We start from the raw sequence: 24,531 nt of genomic DNA on the forward strand, positions 1-24,531 counted from the left end.
TTTTTAAGAGTTCATACGACACTACGACAGAAAATAAATTGGGCATAAGTAGGCATACATTATATTTAAATGGTCTTTGTTGGAAATCCTTACTTTTAATACAAATATATGCGATAAAAAATATTTTCCCTTGAAATGGGAATTTTTCGGGTTTTTTCCCTCAGAATTGGGAAAATTCCCAAAACGCGGGAATTTTCCGGGTAAGAACCCAACACTAGTCCGAACCGTGTTGCAAACGTAGATAAAATGTTATGGCTGTTCAAATAAAGTGCAATATCGGTTGTAGGTTGTACAGTGTCGTCACACGCCGTGTCTTGTGACAATGTGCGCCGCGGACACTTTTTTACAGAGATTGGTCTATTTGTTACATGAAATCTATGGCGGTTGCTTACAAATTCACTCCCCTCAACCGGCTTGTTTTGCTGCCTCACCCTTTGTGCAGCAATCATTAGTGTTCTACAAGCACAAATGTTACCGTAATACGGTACGTATTTTAACATTGCATAATAATAATAATTAATCTATTTCGGGCAAGCAGACCTAATAAATGTTTTGGGTAGTGTCCTAGTCTAAGACAAATGATGAAATTCAAATTTATAAATAAAGACTGGTCTAAAACTAATGAAAATATTTATGTGTCTATTCAAATTATTTATGAATTCAAGAAAAAGGCAACAGTAAGTTCGATATTTTGTCGCGTTTTTCTTTTTTTCGTTTTTCAATTCCATAGTAATTCATGTTTTGGCGTTTAATAAGAAGTATAAGGCAATAAGGATCTCGTGGCACTTGGATGGCATTGACAAGAGGGCGCTGGTGTGCACGGCCTCCATATTCCCAATATAAAGCAACTGTCAAAAATGACGTTTTGGTAGGATGTGACGTTAGTTTCGATTAAGACCACGTGCAGAAAGCTCCCTCTGATTTAACTTGTCGGACACTACCCTTTTGCCGGCATGGTATACCTGCGCCATTTTGGCAAGAAGTCATCGATAACAAGCACGTTGACTTCAATCATTATCCCACACAAACGTATGATTCATATTTATATCTACATACATCAGTTACAAGATATGATTTTCCAAATTATTCTATGTTCAAGGAAGTCAATCAAATAATTTATTGGCTATGCAGCCATTGGCCCCGATTCCTGCAGACACCTTAATTTTATTTTAAGTTATACACGTCACTTTCTTATCCGCCGAAAAGGAGAGGGACGGATGATTCCCAACAAGTTAATTTTAAAGTGAATGAATAACCCATGCGAATAAAATAGGCATCTCGCTGGTATAGAATCCGTTGGACGTGCTGTCTACTTAATTCTGTCCGGTGATTGGCCGATGTAAAGTTTTTAGACGGTTGTTTTAGATTTCTGCTTAAAATTGACGTGTATTCCATAAATTGTATGTCTGTCGATTACCCGTCTCTTTCTTTTTCAACGGATAAGAAAATAACAGGTATAACTTAAAATTACATTAGATGGCGTCTGCAGGAATTAGCACCAATGTATAACAACTCGTATCGTTACTGTAATAGACACTAACATTGCCCAGCTCACCAGGTGGAGTAATCCATGGTATAAATAAGATACTACATTTTGCGTTGTATTTTGAAGTATTTTCCCATTAATGACAACAAATGCAATTTCCGGTAGCAAATCTTGTTTTTTTTTTATAACGAAGCAAAGTTGACGTCCTCAGGTTATGTTGCCAGTAGGTAAAAAAATTACCCACGGCTAATGTTTTTAATTTATTTGCGGAGCAATTTTGCACTTTCAATAAAATATTTACTTGCAGTTTTAATAAGGAACTATCCAGACTATCTTCCCTGGCGCTGTAGAAATTTTCCAACTCGAATGAAGGCAACTCTGTACAGAGCAATCTGCCTTTCTTTTAGGAAACGTAGCCTGGAAAGTCCCTTATTTTCTAAATATATGTCTTAAATGATAGTAAATAATTGATAGTAATTTGATTTAGTTTCATATAAGTCCTTAGTATGTTGGGTACTAATAATGGTAGCACTTTGATGACAAATTCTTCGCTCAAAATGGCGTCGTTTGTCAAAGGAGAATACCTTATTTTGTTTTACCATAGAGTAATCATATATTATCTTAGACATTTTTCAGATTTAAACCTAACTCCTTACACTGTATCATTGTAACAGATTCAGAATGGATTTCCACTGAAACTTCTGTTTCAGTGCTGCAGCGGAGACGTACAGAATATACCAATCACAACGTGGGGGAGAGAGAGAAGGACCTCGTTGTCTCTGTCTCCCTTGCGGTGTTTGGTGGATTCCTATATATCAGCGCTACAGAGAAAGCCCACCTCATATTTGTTTAGAATGAGATGTAATTGTGTTATTTTATATAAATTGAATTTTATGAAAAATTCATAGGTGTCACAACGGACCAAATAATAAACGGGATAAACGCTAGAGAGTTGTGATGATTGTTATTTGACACACAGAATATCAGAATATTCAAAAGTGTACAAAATTAAAGTATTATAGGACATATCTACCTGTGAGCAGATGCCCATTCTCCCTTACAACTCTCGCGTTCATTCTCTCCAAGTTTCTTACTCAACGAATTTCTAATGAAAAGGTGCTATTGTTGGATTGATTTGTTATTATCCTGTCAATGTGTGGGCAGGTATGGTGTATGTATGTCTGTATTACAAAAGAGATAACCAGCTTCCGCATATGTGGATAATTGCATTTTGTTGGGATCATAAGGTTATTAAGCTAGATATCTTGTTACCAAATATTTATCTCTATATTGAGATCGGGGCAGGGGGGAGGGGAAGACGGCCTGCAAGATATTACGGGCTTGAATGTATGTACAAATACATGTCTATGCCCAGTAGCAGACAGAGGCAAACAGAACAAAAATGCTCAAGTCACTCACACTTGTTATAACTAAAGTTTAATAAAAAAGAAAAGTAATGACAATTATAACCTAGAACACGGTTGGATGCAGCCATTCAGTGAGTCAGGTAACGTCAGTAGTCCACTACAATCACAGCTCATCACACACAAAAAATACAATGTAATTATAATCCCTTAGTACAATCTTGGGATCCGACTAAACATTTTCGATTCAACTTACAACTATTTTACTAAAGCATTATAATTTATAATCAAGGCTGTTTTTTTTTTGTATTTTCATTTCAAATACTTGATCACAACGAATTATTGCAATAATCATAAACGAACTGTGCGTCTCTGAAACATTATAAATTGCTATTAACTATTATGCTGAATTGTAGTCACCTATTTAGTGTAATGTTCTTATAAAAATCAAGGTACTTCATTGTTTGTAAACGTAATGTCCCGCGACGTACACTATTCACTGACACACCCTCTAATCTACTTACGTCTAAATTAAAACTACACATTTAGAATATCCTCTCCGATTCAAAACTACAAATACATTCAATCCAAAAGGTACAGTCACGTCTAACAATACGTACATGCATTAGAACTATGTCGCATTAACTTATTTGGCCATTCGGATCAAGTCTCACGTAAATGGGAAATATGTTAACGCGACAGGGTTCCGAGGTTCGTATATTTAGACGTGACCGTACTGTGGGGCGTCCGTTCGACTGCAGCAGCAGCCCATAGGGCGGCCCCACGTACGCGACACGTCAGAACTTCTTGTCCACAGCCTGCTTCGTAGTCAGTGAATACTCGGTGTACAGTTAGCCTCACCTTACAAATGACAACTATCGAGCTCATCTTGTGTATTCATAACATATTTGTATCATATTATAGCGTTATATAAATTGAATATAAAAATATGTATCACAGAATACTTTACAGTGACTTTTCTCTATAAAGTTACAGTATCTTTTCTGTACTATTATTTTTCTATGTACTACTTGTACGGCCACGATTCCAATTATGTACAAAGAACCATGTCGCATTAAATTACTTGACAAATTGAGTTTGAAGTCTCAGTTAATGACAAAAATGTTAATACGATAGGGTTCTTCTAAGTTGTATATCGTCGCCTTATAGTGAAAACCACGTCAGTGCTTTTTGATAAACTACATTCGGATGTCTTCTTCTTCTTCTATCGTGTGGGTTGTGAGGTGGAGTCCTAACCTCATCAACCCTGGTGTCAAGGTTACTATTGAGCCGCCAAAGGCCCCTGACATGGCTCATGTAACGACTACTTACATCAGTAATTAGTGACCGGGACCAACGGCTTAACGTGCCTTCCGTAGCACGGATCATCTTATTTTCGGACAATCTGGTGATCAGCCAGTAATGTCCTAACTAAACTAGGGACTACAAAGTATTTTTTTTTACGGAGGGAGTAATGTTAACAAAACGATCTTCGTGGTCCAGTGGTTGAGCGTCGGGCTCACGGTCCGGAGGTCCCGGGTTCGATTCCCGGTGGGGACAAATCACAAAAATTACTTTGTGGTTCCTAGTTTGGTTAGGACATTACTGGCTGATCACCAGATTGTCCGAAAATAAGATGATCCGTGCTACGGAAGGCACGTTAAGCCGTTGGTCCCGGTTACTAATTACTGATGTAAGTAGTCGTTACATGAGCCATGTCAGGGGCCTTTGGCGGCTCAATAGTAACCTTGACACCAGGGTTGATGAGGTTGCTAATCCACCTTACAACCCACACGATAGAAGATAGAAGAAGAATGTTAACAAAACCGCGCAATGGTCAAGCTATTTTTAATCGAGAATGAAATTAATTGAACGAAATCAAGGTGTTGTCGAAGAAAATCACATCCGAATATGATTTATCAAAAGGCTCTTACGTGACTTTCTAATTCTACGATATATTATAGTACTCGAGACCGTACCAACTGGTAATTTAAGATTTTTCTGGTACTTATCGCAGTTTCATTATCATGACGACACATACATTGATATTGACAAAATATGACCTTACCTAATGTAACACTGAATCAAGGCAAATTAAACATAAAACAATCGTCATATAAAAATATGTTTTGCGAGCGCTTGGGAAGATAATTACCTTATTATATTTCAAATCCGATATGGATTCCTCCATATTGAAATCCAAAAATAGTAGGTTATTTGACTTTCGCTATTAAGCGGTCAGAAGGCCTAAGCAAGTTGCAAATGTTTCCTGTCGTATGTCTACAATTGCTACCGTATAACCCGTCCGAATGAAATGAACACTTTTCGTTAAGAACATGCGCCACTGCGAGGCGTCTCCATTCGTACGGGTTATTCTTGGCGAGTGTAGCAGGGAACGTTTGCCACTCAGCGAGGCCCTCTGGAAAGGATTCTTTCCACTTATTATAGATTTTTAAGTACACCATTTGTATACCTTATCTATCGTAACACAATCATCTAGCGTTTATTAAGGGTTTTTGTAACACTAGTTGTAAGTATTATGATTAACAAACAGGAAGTATTTATGATTAGAAAACTCGATTTGAGAATACGAAGGTGTAGGGTCGGCTGTTAGCTGTCATGTGTTAAGGCCGATCGCACTTTAGACGCGTTTTCGTACGAATTTGTTGTGTGCGTACACGTACGAACACGCAGGAACAATCCCAACCTTCCAAGTACTATGAGAGGAGGGAACGCGCATACACGGCGCGAATTGGTCGTCGAGTATTCGCATACAGTATTTACTGTACAGCCATGAGCAATACAATGTACCCACTATAGAACCCTGTCGCATTAACATATTTGCCATTTAATAAGACTTAACAATTCAATTTTGAAAATAAACTTAATGTGACATGGTACCATGCTCGTGACCGTACGAGTACGACGGAAATTCGTACAAAGTGCGACCGGCTTATAGCAGTGGCTAGAGACCTGGACACACGACTTCACATTATACAAGCACATGTAAACGATTATAGATCTGAAATAAGTCATTTGACTATAACAGATATTTCTGCTCTTATAGTGATCTACACAAAGAGGCACAATAATTCTTGACGCGCACGCCACCTAACTAAAACACAAAAAAATACACAAAGTAAACGAAAAAATCACTTATCTATAGCCTTAGCAACTGACACGGCGGACCAACAGCAGGACCTACACACAAACCTTGAGGGGTCAAAATGGCCACATCGAAGCAATTCATCTAAGAAAGCAATATTGCTATTTGACATTTGTTTGCATTGCGCACTTACTTTTATATGCGCATATGTCAAATTGCAATATTGCTTTCTTAGATGAATTGCTTCGATGTGTCCCTTTTAACCCCCGTTATTTGTCTTACCACAAAAATGAAGATAAGCTAGGATTGATCACACGTGTCTAAAAGTGTTTAAAAAAGAAGACAAATTCCAACATAGCAGACTATGGGCAAGGGGTAATGAGTTGTCACCATACGGTTCATGTAGTGTGTACCTCCACACCTATGTTACATATATATCTATGGATATGACATTTAGAGTAGTTACAGTAGTAGTCTTCTAGTGACCATTTCTATCCAGATCGGGCGTGAGCTCAGTGTCTGAAAAGCTTGAACCGACATTATTTTAAACACTGTTAACTTATGTACGGTAACATTAAAAATATGTATACACTTCAGAACCATGTCGCATTAACGTTTTAAGTAAATGTCAAATATGTTAACGCGACAAGGTTTTAAAGTATACATATATTTTGTGACCGTACAATCCACACTTAGGGTGGTATTAATAAACGAATCTCAGCTGAGACTGCCCTCAAGATCATGCTCAAGTCTCTGTTTTTATACGAGAACTGTCACATATTAATACCACCCCTACTGTTGTTCTGTTGATCAAAGCACTTTTAGGCCCGTGTCGATCTGTTTTGAGGTTGTTCGAAAAATAGTTCTGATGAAGCTTCTATCTTATATATAGGTAGCTGCACTATTGCCGCCTAGCAAATGACACCGTCAAATCGGGGCATTATAATAGCGATGCGCCTGGTTTCGTCCTTATTCGCGTTTCCATAATTATCAGGTTTAAATACAAAAGTATAATTTCCATACATTGAAAATATTACAATTAGTCAATAAGAAAAATGTAGCAGGTTTAAATTAGGTTAAACCGTATGACACGTTAGGACTTATACGAAACACTTGAAGTGGTATACATCAGAAATGACGCGGGGACGATACTTGGAACTGCGCGTCTAGAAACATAATGACCGAAGTGTTAAGGCATCTTTTTGTGGTAAGGCGTAAGCTAAACTAGTCTTATGTGTATAAAAAATAGTTTGTCAGCTCGATAGCGTCTTGCAGGCGCCAGCTACACCCACTGCGGCGCGGGCGCGCGGGCCGCCGGCGTGTGTTATGGTCGGTGGAGGAGCGGCGTGTCTTCACCACTAGCCCAGCGACTCTCGCGCCGCTCGCTACACTTGTTCGTGCAACACGCAGACACGTTCTGAGCCTGTCGTAACATAACATGATTTAGAATAAAAAAAAATACAATAATACTGTACAGTACACACACATACATACAGTACATACAGTTTCTTTCAGGCTGTCCAAGGTTAGCTGGAAGAAATCCCAATTAGGGATAAGCTCGCATATGCTTTATCTAACGATAAATTATATGTAAATTTTCTTTGTATTCTGTAAGTATACAAACAAACAAACAGGACACAAGAACATATAATCTAGAAGCATTTAGAAGAATAGGCGGGTTTATCGCCAAATAATACAATGGAGTACGCGTGACCTGCATCATAGTGTCACGGGTTCGAATCAGGGCTCGAGCTAGCCACTAAATTAAGACTTTTTTAGTTTGATCATAAATAATTGATATCACGTGGTTTGCAGGATTTGTACTCGGTTAATGACAATAAGCTTGCCCCCTATTACATGGAACCGAGTGGGAGTGTATACTATACAACTCTACCTACCCTTTCGGGGGTACAGGCGTGACGCTTATGTTATGTTGTATAAATGTTATACCTGTCGATTATTCGTCTCTTTTGTTTCCGGCGGATAAGAAAATGACAAGTATAACTTAAAATAAACTTAGATGGTGTGTACGGTCACGAGCATCAATATACATACATTTTGGTACCATGTCTCATGATTTATTTTTTGACAAATTGCACTGTATGTCTCACTAAATGTCAAATATGTTAGTGCGACAGAGTCCTAAAGTGCTCATGACTGTACTGGACTCAGCACCATTCTAAAACTGTACATACAGCCTTCAATAGGAAATTGTATTCGTAATCAAAACTGTAGACTACCATTGTCAATTGTGTGTGTGTGTGTGTGTGTACGTGCGTGCGTGTGTGCGTGCGTGCGTGCGAGCGTGCGTGCGTGCCTGCCTGCGTGCGTGCGTGTGTGCGTGCGTGCGTGCGAGCGTACGTGCGTGCCTGCCTGCGTGCGTGCGTGTGTGCGTGCGTGCGTGCGTGCGTGCATGCGTGCGTGCGTGCGTGTGTGTGTGTGTGAGTGAGTGAGTAATCGTTACATGAGCGCTGTCAGGGGCCTTTGGTGGCTCAATCATAACCCTGACACCTGGGTTGATGATACAGGTATTCCACCTCACTGCTCACACGATAAGAAATGTGTTTTCAAATCTATGGTAAACATTTTTTAACGTTTGCCACACCACATCGAATAGAAAAGTCGTCACTGAGGGGCGGAGCATCAGTCGCTTATTGTATAGATCTTCTGCCTTGAAAAGGGCTGCGGGTTCAAGTCCCGAGTCAGACGTTTGTTAATTTTCACGGGTGAGTTTATTCTTTATATACAGGGTGTTAGTGACAAGTGACGTAATACCGAGCAGGATGATTCTGCTCATGATTCTGAGTTAATGTCAAGTGGAATTTACCGTCGCAAAATTTGCATTTTTTTATTATTTTCCAATCCATACTATTACGACGGAAAATTCCAGTTGACAGGAGGGCGCTGGTGTGCACCATCTCCATAAGAGACGTGGCAATAATGCGCTAATGTGTAAGCCAGTATAGACGGCGATACGGCTCACCGCCTATGACGTTGGTCTAACAGAACTCGGTGACGTGAGGGTATTTAGTTCATCTTACGATGGATGTGCCTCTGACTACATCATTGTGATATAGCTTATGTATGCTATGTTATGTGTAGACTGGGCTGGGGATCCAATCAATCTCAATTTTTGTTTTAACTGACGCACGAACTTATTCTTACCGTGTGCCGCACGTGAGTGCGAGCGAGACTGGCTTTCCGCGCGCTCTCTCTTACTCTTTAGCGGCTTACGGCTATGTAGACTAAAATAAGACCCAGAGGGAGGAGGTAACCTCGGTAAGCTAGACGCCCCATACGAAATGGTGCGGGGCAAAGGGTTACCGTTCTATAAGCTAGTGCGTAAGATGTATTTATAATTAATTTATCTTGTAATGTTACATACTTGCGAGAGGTGCAAGTCGTACAGGTGCAGTGTGCTGACGGACATGTCGTGTGCCTCGTCTGCAGGGCCTGGCACGGAGGCGGGCGTGTCCAGTCCGAGGGTGCTGGCCCCGATGACGCTGCTCACCCCGGCTAGCCCCATCGACGGCGGGCGTGATGGCCGCGTCGGGCCCGGCGCCGGACCTTCGTCCTCGTCGCTAGTTTCATCCATATCCTATCACATAAGAAGACGATATAGTCAGGTCAGGTAACTGAACAAGTACAGAAAAGGACAGAGTACCTTCCAGTGACGGCTTTTAGTTCCACCGGGAATCGACGCCAGAACCTCCGGATCGTAAGCAATACATAACAATACATACAGCTGTTAACTTTTAAAAAAAGAACATGTAACTGTTCCGACTTAACTGGGTATCACAAAAACACTTCATTGCACAGAACTTAATTTTAACAATCAGACGTAACTCATAAATTCAGCACAACATGGGCATTTTAGTGGTGAGCATCTCGCTGGCATGCTGCCCGTTTGACGTGACCTGTCCTCTGAATTCAGTGCGGTTTATTTGAATACTGACCGGCAGCCTGAACTGCGGCTCGCGCTGGTGCTGGTAGAAGGAGAGCACGGCGGGCAGGGGCGTGTTTGTGCCGAATATGCTCTGCTGGATGTACGAGCCGAGCATCGTCTTGTTCTGTCAACACAAAGGTATACTCATTACATTTCGGGTACAGTTCACACACATACAAGTCGGATGTAGAATTAAAAATATATTTTATATATTACTCCTTTTTGCAACATTGGGAAACTTGTGCATAAGGTTAGCGACCGGAAAGGGTGGTGTAAAACGGAGGAGGCATATACCCAGCAGCGGGATGATGCCGGCTGACTGATGATGAGGAGTATGTACGTATAGCTATGTGTACTCACAAGTGCGTTGTTAGCCGGTATGGCGTGGTGCATGCTCTGGCGCAGCGAGCGTAGGAACTGTCGCTGCGCGGGTTCGCTCGGCTGCCAGCCGGGGTGCCGGCACGAGAATGCTACTAGAGACAGCTCCGTCTTGCCACCTTCGCCTTGCTTGTACTGGGCGTTGCACACTGTTGACAATCACACCGTTCAAATAAAAAGACCGTTACACTCTTTAACGTATTCTTCTTCTATCGTATGGGTTGTGAGGTGGATTATCAACCCTATCAACCCCGGTGTCAGGGTTATCATTGAGCCGCCAAAGGCCTCTGACATGGCTCATGTAACGGCTTCTTACTTACATCGGTAAATAGCAGCCTGGACCAACGGCTTAACGTGCCTTCCGAAGAACGAATCATCTTACCTTCGAACAATTAGCTGATCAGCCTGTAATGACCTAACCAAACTAGGGATCACACAGTGATTTTTGTGATATGTCCCCACCGGGATTCGAACGCGGGCCACCGGTTCGTGAGCCCAACGCTCAAACCACTGGACCACGGAGGCCGTTGAACGTATTACTTAGTGTCTAGCCGACTAATGTCAAAAAAACACAACGTGAAACTCACCCCAATATACAAAGACAAAATAGTCTGACTCGATCGCGAGTTGAACAATACAAGTTTGTTCAAACCCATCCTGTAGAAATTTTTCCATTTATGTCGCCATTACAGCGATCCCAAAAAAACGCAACTACTCTAATTAGGTTACTGGGTATCCCTAATTTAGTTAAAATACGGTAAGTACTGTACTGTACTGTGTAGGCCCGCGTGATGGTATAAGGCCCGATCTCCCTATCCATCCATAGGGAAGGCCTGTGCCCCAGCAGTGGGGATGTTAATGGGCTGATGATGATGATGACTGTAAGTTGGTAAGCTCATTCGCCTGATTGTATGAAAATAGGATCTTTGCGTACTTCGGAAGGCCGAAGGCCTGAGCCAACAGCTTAACATAAGCTGTTGGCTCGGGCTAGTACGCAGAGAGTTGGCATAGGCCTTCGGCTACGGTTATGTCCAGGTTGTGATTTATTACAGCCCAAACGAAAAGAAAAATGATGTCGAATCATACCTTTGCTCTTGTCTCCAAATTTGCCAGGCGATTGCCAATCAGGATGGCCGTGGCGTCGGATGTCCAACTGTAAAATAAGCACTGTTATAGCAACCCTGACACTTTAGGTACAGTTAGGGAAAAACATTCAATAATGCAACAATTCCTTACCAACATATACCGGCACAAAAACAGAGCTGCCAATATTTTAATAAATATCACATTCGTCATCCATAAAATAAGCTTTTGCGTCTAACGAATAAGTAGGTTTTAGTTCAACAGTTTGAAGAGATCAAATACGCTGTAGATAAAAAGTTGCTGCAAGCAAATTTGAACTTTCTAATCGAACAATTAAGCTTATTTTTATGTGCTGTGACAAGTTTTCACAAGGTAATATGTGCTCGCAACCTCGCAAAGAATCATTTTGAAAACTGACGAACCTTTGTACAGTTTTGTTTGGGCAGTGACTGTACATAATTTGTTCAACTTTATACCATTGTCTAATTTGGTGAAATATACAATGTCCCACTGGTGGGGAAAGGCTTCTTTCTCAAGATGCAAGACTTGTGATAACCTACTTTTACCCTCTGTTTGTATACCGGGAAATCAGGCAGCGTTATTCTGCCACTGTTTTTGCCACATTCACTGCCGGTCAATGTGTTAGCGGTATTTCTTTGTGTTTTGCAGAAGTTAAAGGACTGAGCGATAGCACGAATTAGAGTTTAGTGTCGTCCCACGCTAACACACTTGCCGCAGAATGCAAACCAACAACAACATTACCGTACGGATTTGTTCGTAGATCTATGGATTTTCGAACATAGGCAGCGGCTGCACATATAATCATGTAGCCTATTTTTATTCATGGCTTTTTTTACTGCCAAGACGGCTTAACAACCCAATTGCAAATATAGTATACCTGGGCGAAGGAGCAGACGTCGCCGATGCCGAGCACACAGACAGTGAAGTTGCGGTAGAAGTCGACGATGTCGAGCGCGCGCGAGCGCAGCGACAGCAGCACCAGCGGGCACAGCAGCGGGCTCAGCAGCTCGAACAAGATGTACACCTGAGATGCACCAATGACACAACGTCGTTTATGCATGAATATTGTGATTAGTAATTACTGTTATAATGTAGCAGTGACGCCGCACTACAGGCGGTTACCGTCGCACCGGAAATGTGTCGAATCCTTTTATTCGTAGGTCGAATCACTAAACCATCGTATTTTCCATACATACATAAAACGCACCAAGCGCTTCGCTTCATCTTTCATAATGCGCACAGCCAAGGAATGGAATGGACTGCCGGCGTCGGTGTTTCCTGTATCTTATAACCTGGGGTCCTTTAAATCACGGGTGAATAGGCATTTTCTGGGTAAGCTCGTTCCACAGGCGATCTCTTCTTCTCCTCATGGGAGAATGAAGTCCAGAGCAAACCCATCTTAATTTAAAAAACACACGCCTATTTCCCACCGGGATAAGCAGAGACTATAGAATTCCATTTCCTAAGATCCTGACACACTTCTCTTGCTTCCTCCACATTCATCAGTCGTTTCATTCACGCACGCCGGTTCAGAGTAGATCGTAATAAACCTTTTCTAAGGACATCTCCAATTTGGTCAATGTAAGTCCTTCTAGGTCTTCCTCTGCCAGCCCTACCATCAACTTTCGCTTTATATACCGCTTTCGCAATAGGAAAGTGATAAGATTGAAGTTCTACAGCACTGGAGGCAAATGATCCGAACCAATACGGAAATTGTTATATTGTTTGGAACCTCTAAATCTATGCGCCTAATCCAAGGTACCTTTCTGAAACGCGGCTTTTAAAAATCCGGCAGTTGAGTTTTTGTAATAAATGTGACTATTTAGTATTTTGACATACTCGTAGATATACAAAACAATAACACTTGCTCTCTTCAGAGCTTCAAAAACCTGCTGCAAGCTCATTATAAATCTCAATGTGTACTTATTATTATGACGTATTATGTGTGTAAGTATTTCCCTATTTATTCTGTTGTGTCTATGTATATACGTAGTTTATAATTTTCTCTATAGTATGGTTAGGTATTATTAGGAAACATATTATATTATATTATGTACGTAAACTGTAGTTTAACCGTGTAGTTTAAACTGTATTAACCGTTGTTGTTGCACCATGTGATCCCTGATAGTGGTTGCCTGGAAGAAATTGCTTCAGAGCAATATGGCCGCCCATTTGTACTGTTGCTAAATGTTTGTACGTTTTGTTTGTGTGCAATAAAGGATATTTGATTTGAACAATATTCTTTGTTGGATATACTCACAGCTCTGAATTGGAAGAGTTGTTGGAAGTGCGCGGCTACATCCTTGGTGTGCGCGCGACCACGCCAGGCCGCGGGCAAATAGTGCACGTGGCCAAGTACCTGCACCACAACGACACCATTAACAAATACATCTACTCGCGCCATTAATACAGGGTATTAGTGACATCGTAACGAATACTCAGGGGGATGATTCAGACCATGATTCTGAGTTAATATCAGTTTTTTAGTTTTTTTTAATTATTTTCAATTCTATACTTTTGCGATGGAAAATTCCACTTGATATTAACTCAGAATAATCAGCTGAATCATACCCTTCAGTATTCGTTACGATGTCACTTACACCCCACACAAGTACATACAGTAGACATGCAAGTAGGTATGGGTGTTAGTGACAACGTAACGAATACTGAGGGGGATGGTTCAGACCATTATTCTGAGTTGATATCAAGTGGAATTTTCAGTCTGAATATTCATGAAAATGTTTGTCTTTTTTAATTATTTTCCGTTCCATACTTTTGCGACGGAAAATTCCACTTGATATCATCTCAGAATCACCCTAACACCCTGTATATACAGGGTGGCCCAGAAGTTCAGGTTCAAAATGAAAAATTAGAAAGAGGGGCTCATTGGCTACCAGAAACACCCCCATGTATGTTCAGCAATTATTTACGGTTTAGGAGATATGACCCATTTTGTACCTTTTTCTAGATTTTCTACCTTACTTCAGAAATAATCATTTTGTCGCTATCCCTTTCTTAATAATTATTTTATTTTACTTCACAACTATGCCTAAGTCTGTAACAGATAACTTTTACCTTGAAATCTATGTACAAATCTATCTTTTGTCTTCGGATTGTTGCTATGTCTACCCTGTTAGCGATTATAAGCGTGATTTTTATTTACTTTTAATTGAAAATGTGTCTTTGAGCACCTTTAACAACGTTAGAAAGTAGCAGCTACATTGTATGAGAATGTCAAATTTTTCTTCAAATCTGTCTGTCTTGCAATCTTTGAGGGCTAATTACTTAGTTTTCTGCCCCTATTAAGGGTACTTTTTATTAATGTTTCTAAAAGGCTATTAAATGGAGCAGTTTTAAGAAATACTTTCAGGGTCCATGACAATCTCATGTGTTTATTATTCTTCGGCGAAGTTTTAACAACTGTAACAATTTTGGTCGAAATCTCACTTTGTCTTCCGATAACTTTTTTTTTATCTTTGATTTCACTTTGATTTATCTTTGATTGAGCGATACATAGACTTAGGCATAGTTGTGAAGTAAAATAAAATAATTATTAAGAAAGAGATAGCGACAAAATGATTATTTCTGAAGTAAGGTAGAAAATCTAGAAAAAGGTATAAAATGGGTCATATCTCCTAAACCGTAAATAATTGCTGAACATACATGGGGGTGTTTCTGGTAGCTAATGAGCCCCTCTTTCTAATTTTTCATTTTGAACCTGAACTTCTGGGCCACCCTGTATAAGAGTGGAACAACATTTTTTAGGGAACAAATATTTGCTTTTAGACTTAATTTATGTTTTATTTAAAGGAAATAGATATAATATGATCATATAAATAAATGTGTACAAACTTGTATGAACAGCTCCTCTCCGCGCGCGGGGCCCGTGCATCCCCCTCCGAGTCGTTCCTCTTCACCAATCAGCGCCCTGCAACAACAAATGTGTGAAGTGGAGGCATACCCCGATACCGACCCCGCCGGCGTGGTCGACGATCTCCCTCAATCAGCGCTTATCGCTATCGACCCACTAGGCTCGATTAATTCTTTCAAATATTTTTCCTCTCAGACGACTCCCTGAGCCGAAGTTCGCGCCCAACTGGGCACCCTCAGGCCTGCAGTCTTAAACTTTATACCAAGTGAGAGCCATCAGCGCTCCCCATTTGTCCGGTTAAGTAGTTAATGCCATCTGCGGCAAATATAAAATACGCCACGTCAAAAAAAAATGTAGTGAGGCATATGATGGTCTTGTTACGTTAAGGGTGATTGTGACTCTCAGTTCTCTTTATTGTAATATTCTACAATTTAAATTACGTATTACAATATAAAATTACGTATTTTCTTTATAAACGAACTGCATGCACCTCATAATTCAATTTTCAAATTACAATTTGATAAAATGCTGTAGATAATTAGTTATTTTCCCACTTTGGTTAAGCAGTTTTCGGTGGATTGCAGAAATCTTACTTAATAAATATAAATGTAAGGGGCATAGGGCGTTTACATGGGCGATTAGTGACATTTTTTTTTCGCTGCGCATGAACGAAACTGGTATTCTTCTATTGTGTGGGTTGTGAGGTGGATTACCATCCTCATCAACCCTGATGTTTGGGTTACTATACTATAGGGCCGCCAAAAGCCCCTGACGTGGCTCATATAACGACTAACTTACATCAGTAAGTAGTAAGCGGGACCAACGGCTTATCGTGCCTTCTAAAGCCCGAAAGTGCCATGATGCAGGCATATAGGATTAATGTATGGATGTCCTTTGTAAAGATGCTCCGCTTTATTACAAAATGGTGGCTAAAGATAAAACCAAGTTTAAAAAATAGCCCTTGCCATGAAAGTAGTCGCAGGTCCTAATCATTATTATGAGTTCCATTAAAATCCGTTGATTTCTTTTGCGGCACAGACTATATTTTATACCAGGGCACGTTCATCCAAACTTACAAATCTACACGTTCAAAAGCTAAAAGTTACTCACAAGTACGTATAAATTACGTTCAACAGAAAAAGTAGAGATATTGTAAAATATACTTGTGAAATAATTATTGACACTTCTAACGTAACATACACGTGTAGTTTTGATAAACACATTCTAGTAATATTAGGTTTAGTCTTGGTTTTGTAGTAAGACGGTTTTTTATTAAATTATGTTTGCGTTTAACCCCAATCTCGCCACTGAAATTCGCAAAAAAATACATATATTAGTATCATCATTAGGCCTTGAAAATCTTGTCAGTTGATTTAAGCAGTATCAGTCGCAGGGACACAACTTAGAGTTAGACCAATCCTGGAAGTAGTAGATTAGTATAACGGCTCACCTGGCGGCAGCGAGCACGCAGCCTAGGATGGTGATGATGGTGAGCACGTGTTCCACCGTGAGCACGTCCTCGTCGTACACAGACAACACCACCAGCACGCCCAGCACGCTCGCCGACAGGAACACGATGTTCCTACAACATCACATCACATTAACATTACTAAACAATACTTCCACCCAACCAATCCACAATCAAATGCGTGTGAGAAAAAGACGTTCTACTATCACTTTCGGCTATAGTTGTACTAATATGTATTCTGTGATTAAGTATTAATGAATATAAGCATTCTTCTTCTTTTATCATGTGGGTCATGAGGTGCATTCCCAACCTAATCCCTAGTGTCAGGGTTAATATTGACCCGCCAAAGACCCCTGACATGACTCAAGCAACGACTACGTGCTTACATCAGTAAGTAGTAACCGGAGCCAACGGCTTAACGTGTCTTCCGAGCACATGAGGTACGGATCATCTTACTTTCGGACAATCGAGTGATCAGCCTGTAATATCCTAACCAAACCAAGGCGCACAAAGTGCTTTTTGTGGTATGTTTCCACCGGGATTCAAACTCGGGACCTCCGAACCGTGAGTCCAACGCTCCACTGGACCACGAAGGCCGTGACCTAACGGTGTAACGTTGGAAGTTGTATATATGCGTCGCTCTGTACGAACTTCGTTAGCGCGTTCCATTAGTCATGCATTTCTTAAACATACATACGGTCACGAGCATTAATATGTATACACTTCGGTCACATTAACTTTTTTGACAAATTGAACTGTAAGTCTCACTAAATCTCAAATATGTTAGTGCGACAGAGTCCTAAAGTGGGTACATTATATTGCTCGTGACTGTACAAGAAACTCAATAATCCCTAGCGGTAATCCCTAGCGGGGTGGGCAGTGTCACAATAAATCAAAGACAACTTGCAGTCAACACGTTCAGCTGCTTGTCGTCCAAAAAAAAACCGACAGATGCATTGTGTTATTTCTAACATGGTGGACTAATGTTATAGGCGATAGGCTGATCCCTTATCACCATAAGGTTCATCATGTCCATCTTAGGACTTCGTATCAACAGTGGCATTTCTTAAAAACACGAGATACATTTGACATTTGTTTGCATTGCGCACTTACTTTTACAAGCGCAAATATCAAATTGCAATAATGATTTTTTGGATGAATTGTTTCGATGTGGCCTTTTTAACCACCCAGGTCAAATCCGAAAGCCAAACAATTCATTGAACCGCATGTGACACAGTATGCCTTTACCCTGTGACGTCATAGGTCATGCCAACAACTTTTCTAGATAAACCAACTATTTAAAATTGTCTTGGATTACCAATAATGCTCCCATAACACAAACAATGCTAATTGTCTAGCTGTTGTTTACTACACTGACTACATCCAATGCGTCATCTTCCACCTACGTATTACTTCTGACAAACATGGGCCTTGAGCCAAAGTTATAAATAGCGTGTGAGAAAGCTTTTTTTATGATTTTTTTGACCGTTTTCAACGACCTTTTTATAAATAGAACTAACAGCTGTAGCAACTTTCATCGACTGTTTTTCATAATAGAAAAAACATATTGCATAAGCGTAGAAATGTCAAAACATCACTACAGTTGGATGGCAACAGTGTTACGATAATTATTGTCACAAATTTTTTATTGTTATTTTTCTTCATAAATATGATGTTAGCTAGCTGGCTCGTTCAATTCCACTCCCTTTTCTTCCCTCTAAGGCATGATTACGGAGATAAAAACTATCCTGTGTTCTTTTAAGGATCGAATTTCATTTAAATTGATTTAGTAAGGTTTTATAGTGTGACTATACTTATAGGTTGAGAAGCTGCGGTAGTTTTGGGCTGATGATACATACGTACACACATAAGATGACGCCTATTAACCTTTGGGGTGGGCACAGACCACGGAGTGCCACTTACTGCGATCCTGACACACCTTCGCTTTCGCTTCTTTCACTCTCATCAAAGACGATATATACAGTCATAAGCAATATCATGTTCCCACTTTAGAATCCTGTCGCACTATCATATTAACATTTAATGAGACTTACGGTTTAATTTGTCAAAAAAAGTTAATGTATATAAAGTGTATATATATTAGTACTCGAGACCGTACAACAAATAAATATTTGGGTTTAAAAAGAAATAAGTGAATAGATTTATTTTTCCCGATGATACTGTGACCGACTTACTTGGCGAAGACAGTGGTGATCGGCGAGGAGAAGCTGGCTAGATACTTGGTGGCGGGCTTGTGCGCGCGGTTGAGCCGGTCGCGGAGCTCGTGTTCCAGCTCGTTGAAGTGGCGCAGCGTCTCGCGCGCGTAAAGCGACCACGTGCGCAGCCCCAGCGACCCGGGCGACCGCTTGATTAACTGCATAACAACAGTTATATAACTTAATGCTTACTCCTTACTTACTCCTAGCCTACACCATTCCACTGCAGGCTTCTTCCACTCCTCCCGATCTAAAGCTTTCTCTTTCTACATGTCAAGTATACATCCAACTCGTCACGGTGGGTCAGTCGGCTCGGCCACGACGCTTCTTAACATTTGGCACCCATTCTCTGGTCTTCTTTGCCATATGGCCAGCACAATCCCACTTCACCGGCCTTCTGTGCAACGTCAGTGATTTTCTTTATGAACAACATAATTTAGATACATTATAAAATGCTGCACGATCAATAAAATACACAAGTTTACCGCTATATCGCAATTGGGCTAGTCAGAGATACATTCATTCATACATTCTGTGACGACCCAATAACTAAATTCAATTTTTTATTTGAAGAAGAAGAAAGTAGACTCAAGAAAATAAATTACCTACACTCTTCTTTTTGTGGTGCTCAGATGTTAAGGTTGTTTATGTTTTACATAACATACGCTTTTGTCATATGATTAATGACCACCACCATTAGAGTGTCTCCGGAATTCAGATGTGAGGAAAAGGATACTTCGTTCTCATGATGCAATTTCCCTTGGCAACGGAAAAATCAAGTGCTGACTGGAAGAGCCCTTATCAGGCAAAGTTATCACTACAATATACCTTATGGTTTTTAGTTATAGGTTTACGAAAAAACCCATGATGGTGACATAATCATATAACCAGGGTCTTGCAAGCCTCATATAAAAAAATAAAAATATGCCTTTTATAAAGCCATAACAGTATATATTCTTGTTTCTTCTTTTTGATCTGACTCCTCTGTGTTGGTAAAGGAACACCCGTAGGTACATGTGTCAAATTAGAACAGATTATTTCCTAATATTCCTGTCTAGGTATCAAACACGGGACCTCTGATTTGGTGACCTCTAACAAAGTCTTCGAAAGAATCGCTCACCTCGGCGTAATTGAAGAAGAAGTAGAGTATTTGCCAGGCTTGTATGAGGGGTGCGAGTAGAAAGTTGATGGCTGCTAGGAGTATGATCTGTTTCTCCAGTTGTCTCGCCAGTTGCATCCGCTTGGTGTGGTCTTTATATGCTTGTCGGAGCTGCCAGCAGTTCTCCCACGGCGAGAATGGACTATCTGTGAAGTAATATGCCGCAGCTATAATAGAGTCATAGAGTAAGGAATATTGTCGTATAGTACTTAAGAGTTGCCGTATAGAACGGCGACTCTCCGCTCCTCACCAGCAGCTGAGCTAGGTATACCTCACCCCCTCGGTCTTGCTTTAGCCTTCGATCGTATGGGCATCAGGCGTCACATACACACACACAACTGCGCGTGTATGATAACGTCAATGTGTAGTTTCAGTGTAAAAAGAGGTATTTTCTATGAAATGTCAGGGGTGTGTCAAAGTGAACAGGTAATAACCAGGTAAGCGTGTTCAGCCTTAACCTACGCCTTCATTTACCATCAGGTATGATTGAGGTTAAACACGAATCTGATTGAAATTTTAAAAAAATTAACTGATTTCCAAATCTGTTTAGTATGAAATAATAATGTGTTGAATACAATGTTTTCTAAATCTAAATTCTGTAGTCGGCGCAACCAGTAACTCACCCTCACCTGCAAATGCTGCACCATGGTTACATTACCTATTTCAAAGACATGACCTATGGTTACTTTACTTACAAAAGGCAAGTTTATAACCAAAAATTGGTGATTCATATCATAGTAATAATGGAACATGAATGGAACATGTATCATTAGGGTAATAAGACTTTCAAGATATTTTTTAGTAACCTAATAGTGATTAAATTTTTACTTTCTCTCTCATTTAGTGATGGTTTCATTATAGCAGATTAATAATTACTGCATTACTAATTCATTATTAATTATATTCCTTAATCATGCCTACATTTTTCAATGATTTTTTGATGATTTTTCAGTGATTTTTTAAATGAGGCACTTTTGAACCGACGTTCCCCAAACACACGATAGATGGAGTTGTTCACTTTTATAGTGATAATTATCTATTTTCTTTATAATTATTCAAAAATGTAATGTAATGGCAAATATATAAAACTAATTGTTGTTTGATATTTGGATCACATTGTGTGTAGAATGATGTTGCTACCTGTATTGCTTCTCTTTATTTTGATCAGAATAAAGAGAAGCAATTTAATAATGGGTGGAAGTTGTAATTGTACCTTGGTGTAATAAAAATGGTCATCATTTCCTTCCAAAAACAAATAATAATAAAAATCTTAACAACGCCATCTATCGTGTTTTGGTGATCGCCGATTGGAAAGTCCCTCATTGAACCGAACTGAAATGAATGTCACTTACAAAATAATAAAAACTCCAGGTTCCACTTCAATCCTTTTGACAAATAGTGGAAGTCGCCAATACAAGGCACATGTACCTGCAAAGGTAGCAAGTTTTTGTTCACCATTGCCACCATATAGTTGTTATACCTGAAATATATAAAAAAGGGAAAACATTAGCTTTCTTCTGAAATGTGTTTATTTTAGACAATAGTATTCTCTTAGCTACGCAACATTGAAAGTCACACCAATCTCACTAATTTTTATCGCAAAATGCAAATATATTTCATATTTTAATCATCACAAAGCTGCATATTAAGCGAACATTCGCATAGCCGACATAGGTGGTCACCAGTTTTAATTTTAGTATAGATCACAATGCATGTTTACTACATCAAATATTATTTAAGGTCAAACTGTATCAGTGAGTCACAATAAGATAACCCTCATTAAGCATAGCAAAAAGTAGTACCAGTAAATATAATCTGGTATGGCAACTTTGTGCAACAGATTGATCCATAGTTTATCATACATACATACATAAACAGCCTATATATGTCCCACTGCCAGGCACAGGCCTCCCTTCAATCAACCGTAGCGAGTACAGAGCATACTCCACCACACTGCTCCGTTGGGGGTTGGAGGAGTCGCACAAAGTGGTTTCGACAGTGTCTCCATCGGGAATCATCCCTACAGCTCCAGATCATGAGCCTGACGCTCTAAGCACTGACCATGGAGGCTATTTGCCATAGTTTATCATACAGGTTAAGTAAATATTTACCTAAGAATCCTATGATATATGTCTAATTCATTAATCTCTTGTTTGTGGACACACATATGGTGTTCTGGCTGAGCTTCCCGCACCCGGTCTTGTATCGTAGACCAATTAACCCACGCCAAATCACTCTACAATACAAACAAAATCAAACATTGGTATACAATATGAAATTCCAAATATAAATAAGGAAAATTTATAACATATACATACCTCTTTAATTTTCAATGCATTATTATAAAATAACTTGGTGTCATAATCATAATATAAATTGTATATAGATACAACTACTCTCATCAACCAAATGAGACAACATATTGTTACGAGGAACCACCTGAAAAGTACCATATGGTGTGAATTACAATAAATACATTTCTATAACTACAAAATAAAACATTAATAATATTGGTCTTTTGTAAAGTGATGGTTTGATTAACATTAAACACTGTGAACTATAAGGCTGCCATATAACCACCAAGAGTGGCTCAAGCGTCAATAAAAAAAAATAGAACACTTTCACTTAATTTTAAAGCATATACTAACCATTTCCATGATATTCTATCCACACATTCAGCAGATGAGTATACTACATCATTGAGACTTAGTTTGACACTTCGATTTGCATCTGGGTCTTCTCTAAACAGTTTTGGATAATTCACACAGTGAACTAAAAATGTAGAAAACCACACTATAAATAAGAACTGCAGTGCATAAAATAATTCGGACATAACCATTGGGTAGAAGCCGCCATAAACATAATATTTATACATTCTTGTAAAAAAAGAATCGAGATCTTCTATGTGTGTCCATCCTCCTGCAACAAATATGTACCTATTAGTTATTTATGAAAACAAAATAAAGGGGGAGTCTCCGATAGTTCCTTGTAGTGTATAATTCACTTGAGCCAATTCTACTAACATTTTGAATATACACACTAACAACAGTTAATAATGAACTTAGGGTCACCAAGCTAGCCATGATGGCAAAGATACAAATACATCAAAAAAAGAAAGGTGAGAAAGATGGGTATTAGTGTAAAAAGTGCTATAGTATTATTATATTGGTACAAATATTTGTTGTTATATTTCTTATAAAAATGGGTATATAAATATTAAATAAAATAGATGTTTATTTATGTGTACTTAGAAGTACACATGTAGTCATTTAATAAAAATGCAATAGTATACCTAGAACACATTGACTTATTATCAATCAATTTTATATTCCTGCAATTGCAATTTCTGGACTGCATAAATGTAAATGTAGGTAATAACTAATAATATTAAAATCACAATTGTATTGATAAAATCACATGTTAGATAAAGTCATGTTAAAAAGACTCAAAATCACTTTTAAAAATACCATGTCCACTGTCACATGCATGTTATTTTTTTGTTAGTTCATAAGCTATGTTATTAGGTGCTAAAGATTCGTGAAGAAAGTTCTTATACTTATATAGAAAATGTATACAAACTTGCATGAACCAATAAAGATTTCTACTTTCAGCTATCAATTCGGACACAAACTTTATAAATACGCAATAACACAAAGACATTGAACTTACCCTTAGTTTGTGGCACTTTGTGGATGATAACGTTAGTGGCGTCTTCGTGTTCGTGATCCAGGGTGATCATGGTCGGAGCTGCAGCACTGTCCTCCGTCATGCTCGCCAGCGGCGGGGTCGTTTCGTTGTTCAGTGCCATGTACGTAGTAGTAACATCGCGTCTTACACTGAACTGAGCCATCTTTACGGAACAATATTTAACACTTTTTCCGGTTTCAACGTCTAATTTATTCTAAATAGGGGGGACATATGCTATCTGCACATTCTTGACTTTGTCCCAGAAACGTAAAAAATAACTTTTATATAGACCAAGGTTCGAAGATATCCATACAAAGGATTTTATTGTTTCGATTTTTATAATTGTTACATTACTTATTATAGTACTGTGACTATTTATTTGACGATACAAATAAAAATGAAAATACGTCTAATGTTACAAAGAATTTTGCAAGTCTCCACAATTTAGAGAATTAATCCACACTGCACACAAATGAAACGACGAAAATAAACCAACGACGACGCGACGACGGAGAATGACAGCTTCAATTTTCAAACAACGTTTCTTTTCAGTTCACGCAGATTTTGCACGTAGGTACACCAAAGAGTAATACTACGTCCATAAAGAAACGTACACTAACTTGACACCAACAGTTTGTTGCAGTTTGTTGTTCTTGGATTTTAGAATTTCCCTCAGAACAATAACTAAAGCATAGAAGGAAGGCTAAAATAAGAATTCAGAAACTATAAACCGGCTCTCTTCTAGC

The 24,531-nt window shown here is 39.3% G+C and overlaps 1 protein-coding gene across 1 annotated transcript; it reads right to left on the minus strand.

The window, feature by feature from the left end:
- Positions 1 to 210: 210 nt before the first annotated feature.
- On the minus strand, positions 211 to 24,313 carry LOC126380773 (autophagy-related protein 9A). The gene is made up of 16 exons (XM_050030373.1): positions 23,768 to 24,313; positions 22,747 to 23,017; positions 22,417 to 22,537; positions 22,210 to 22,334; positions 21,451 to 21,578; positions 20,060 to 20,244; positions 18,919 to 19,097; positions 16,706 to 16,837; positions 15,237 to 15,312; positions 13,645 to 13,743; positions 12,262 to 12,408; positions 11,367 to 11,433; positions 10,263 to 10,429; positions 9,913 to 10,026; positions 9,342 to 9,554; positions 211 to 7,379 (listed from the first exon to the last, which is right to left on the minus strand). The coding sequence occupies exons 1-16, from the start codon at positions 23,946 to 23,948 to the stop codon at positions 7,281 to 7,283; spliced, it is 2,304 nt and encodes a 767-aa protein (XP_049886330.1). The 5' UTR covers positions 23,949 to 24,313; the 3' UTR covers positions 211 to 7,280.
- Between the last annotated feature and the right edge of the window lie 218 nt (positions 24,314 to 24,531).

This window comes from Pectinophora gossypiella, chromosome Z (assembly GCF_024362695.1).
Source record: "Pectinophora gossypiella chromosome Z, ilPecGoss1.1, whole genome shotgun sequence".
Classification (NCBI taxonomy): Eukaryota; Metazoa; Arthropoda; class Insecta; order Lepidoptera; family Gelechiidae; genus Pectinophora; species Pectinophora gossypiella.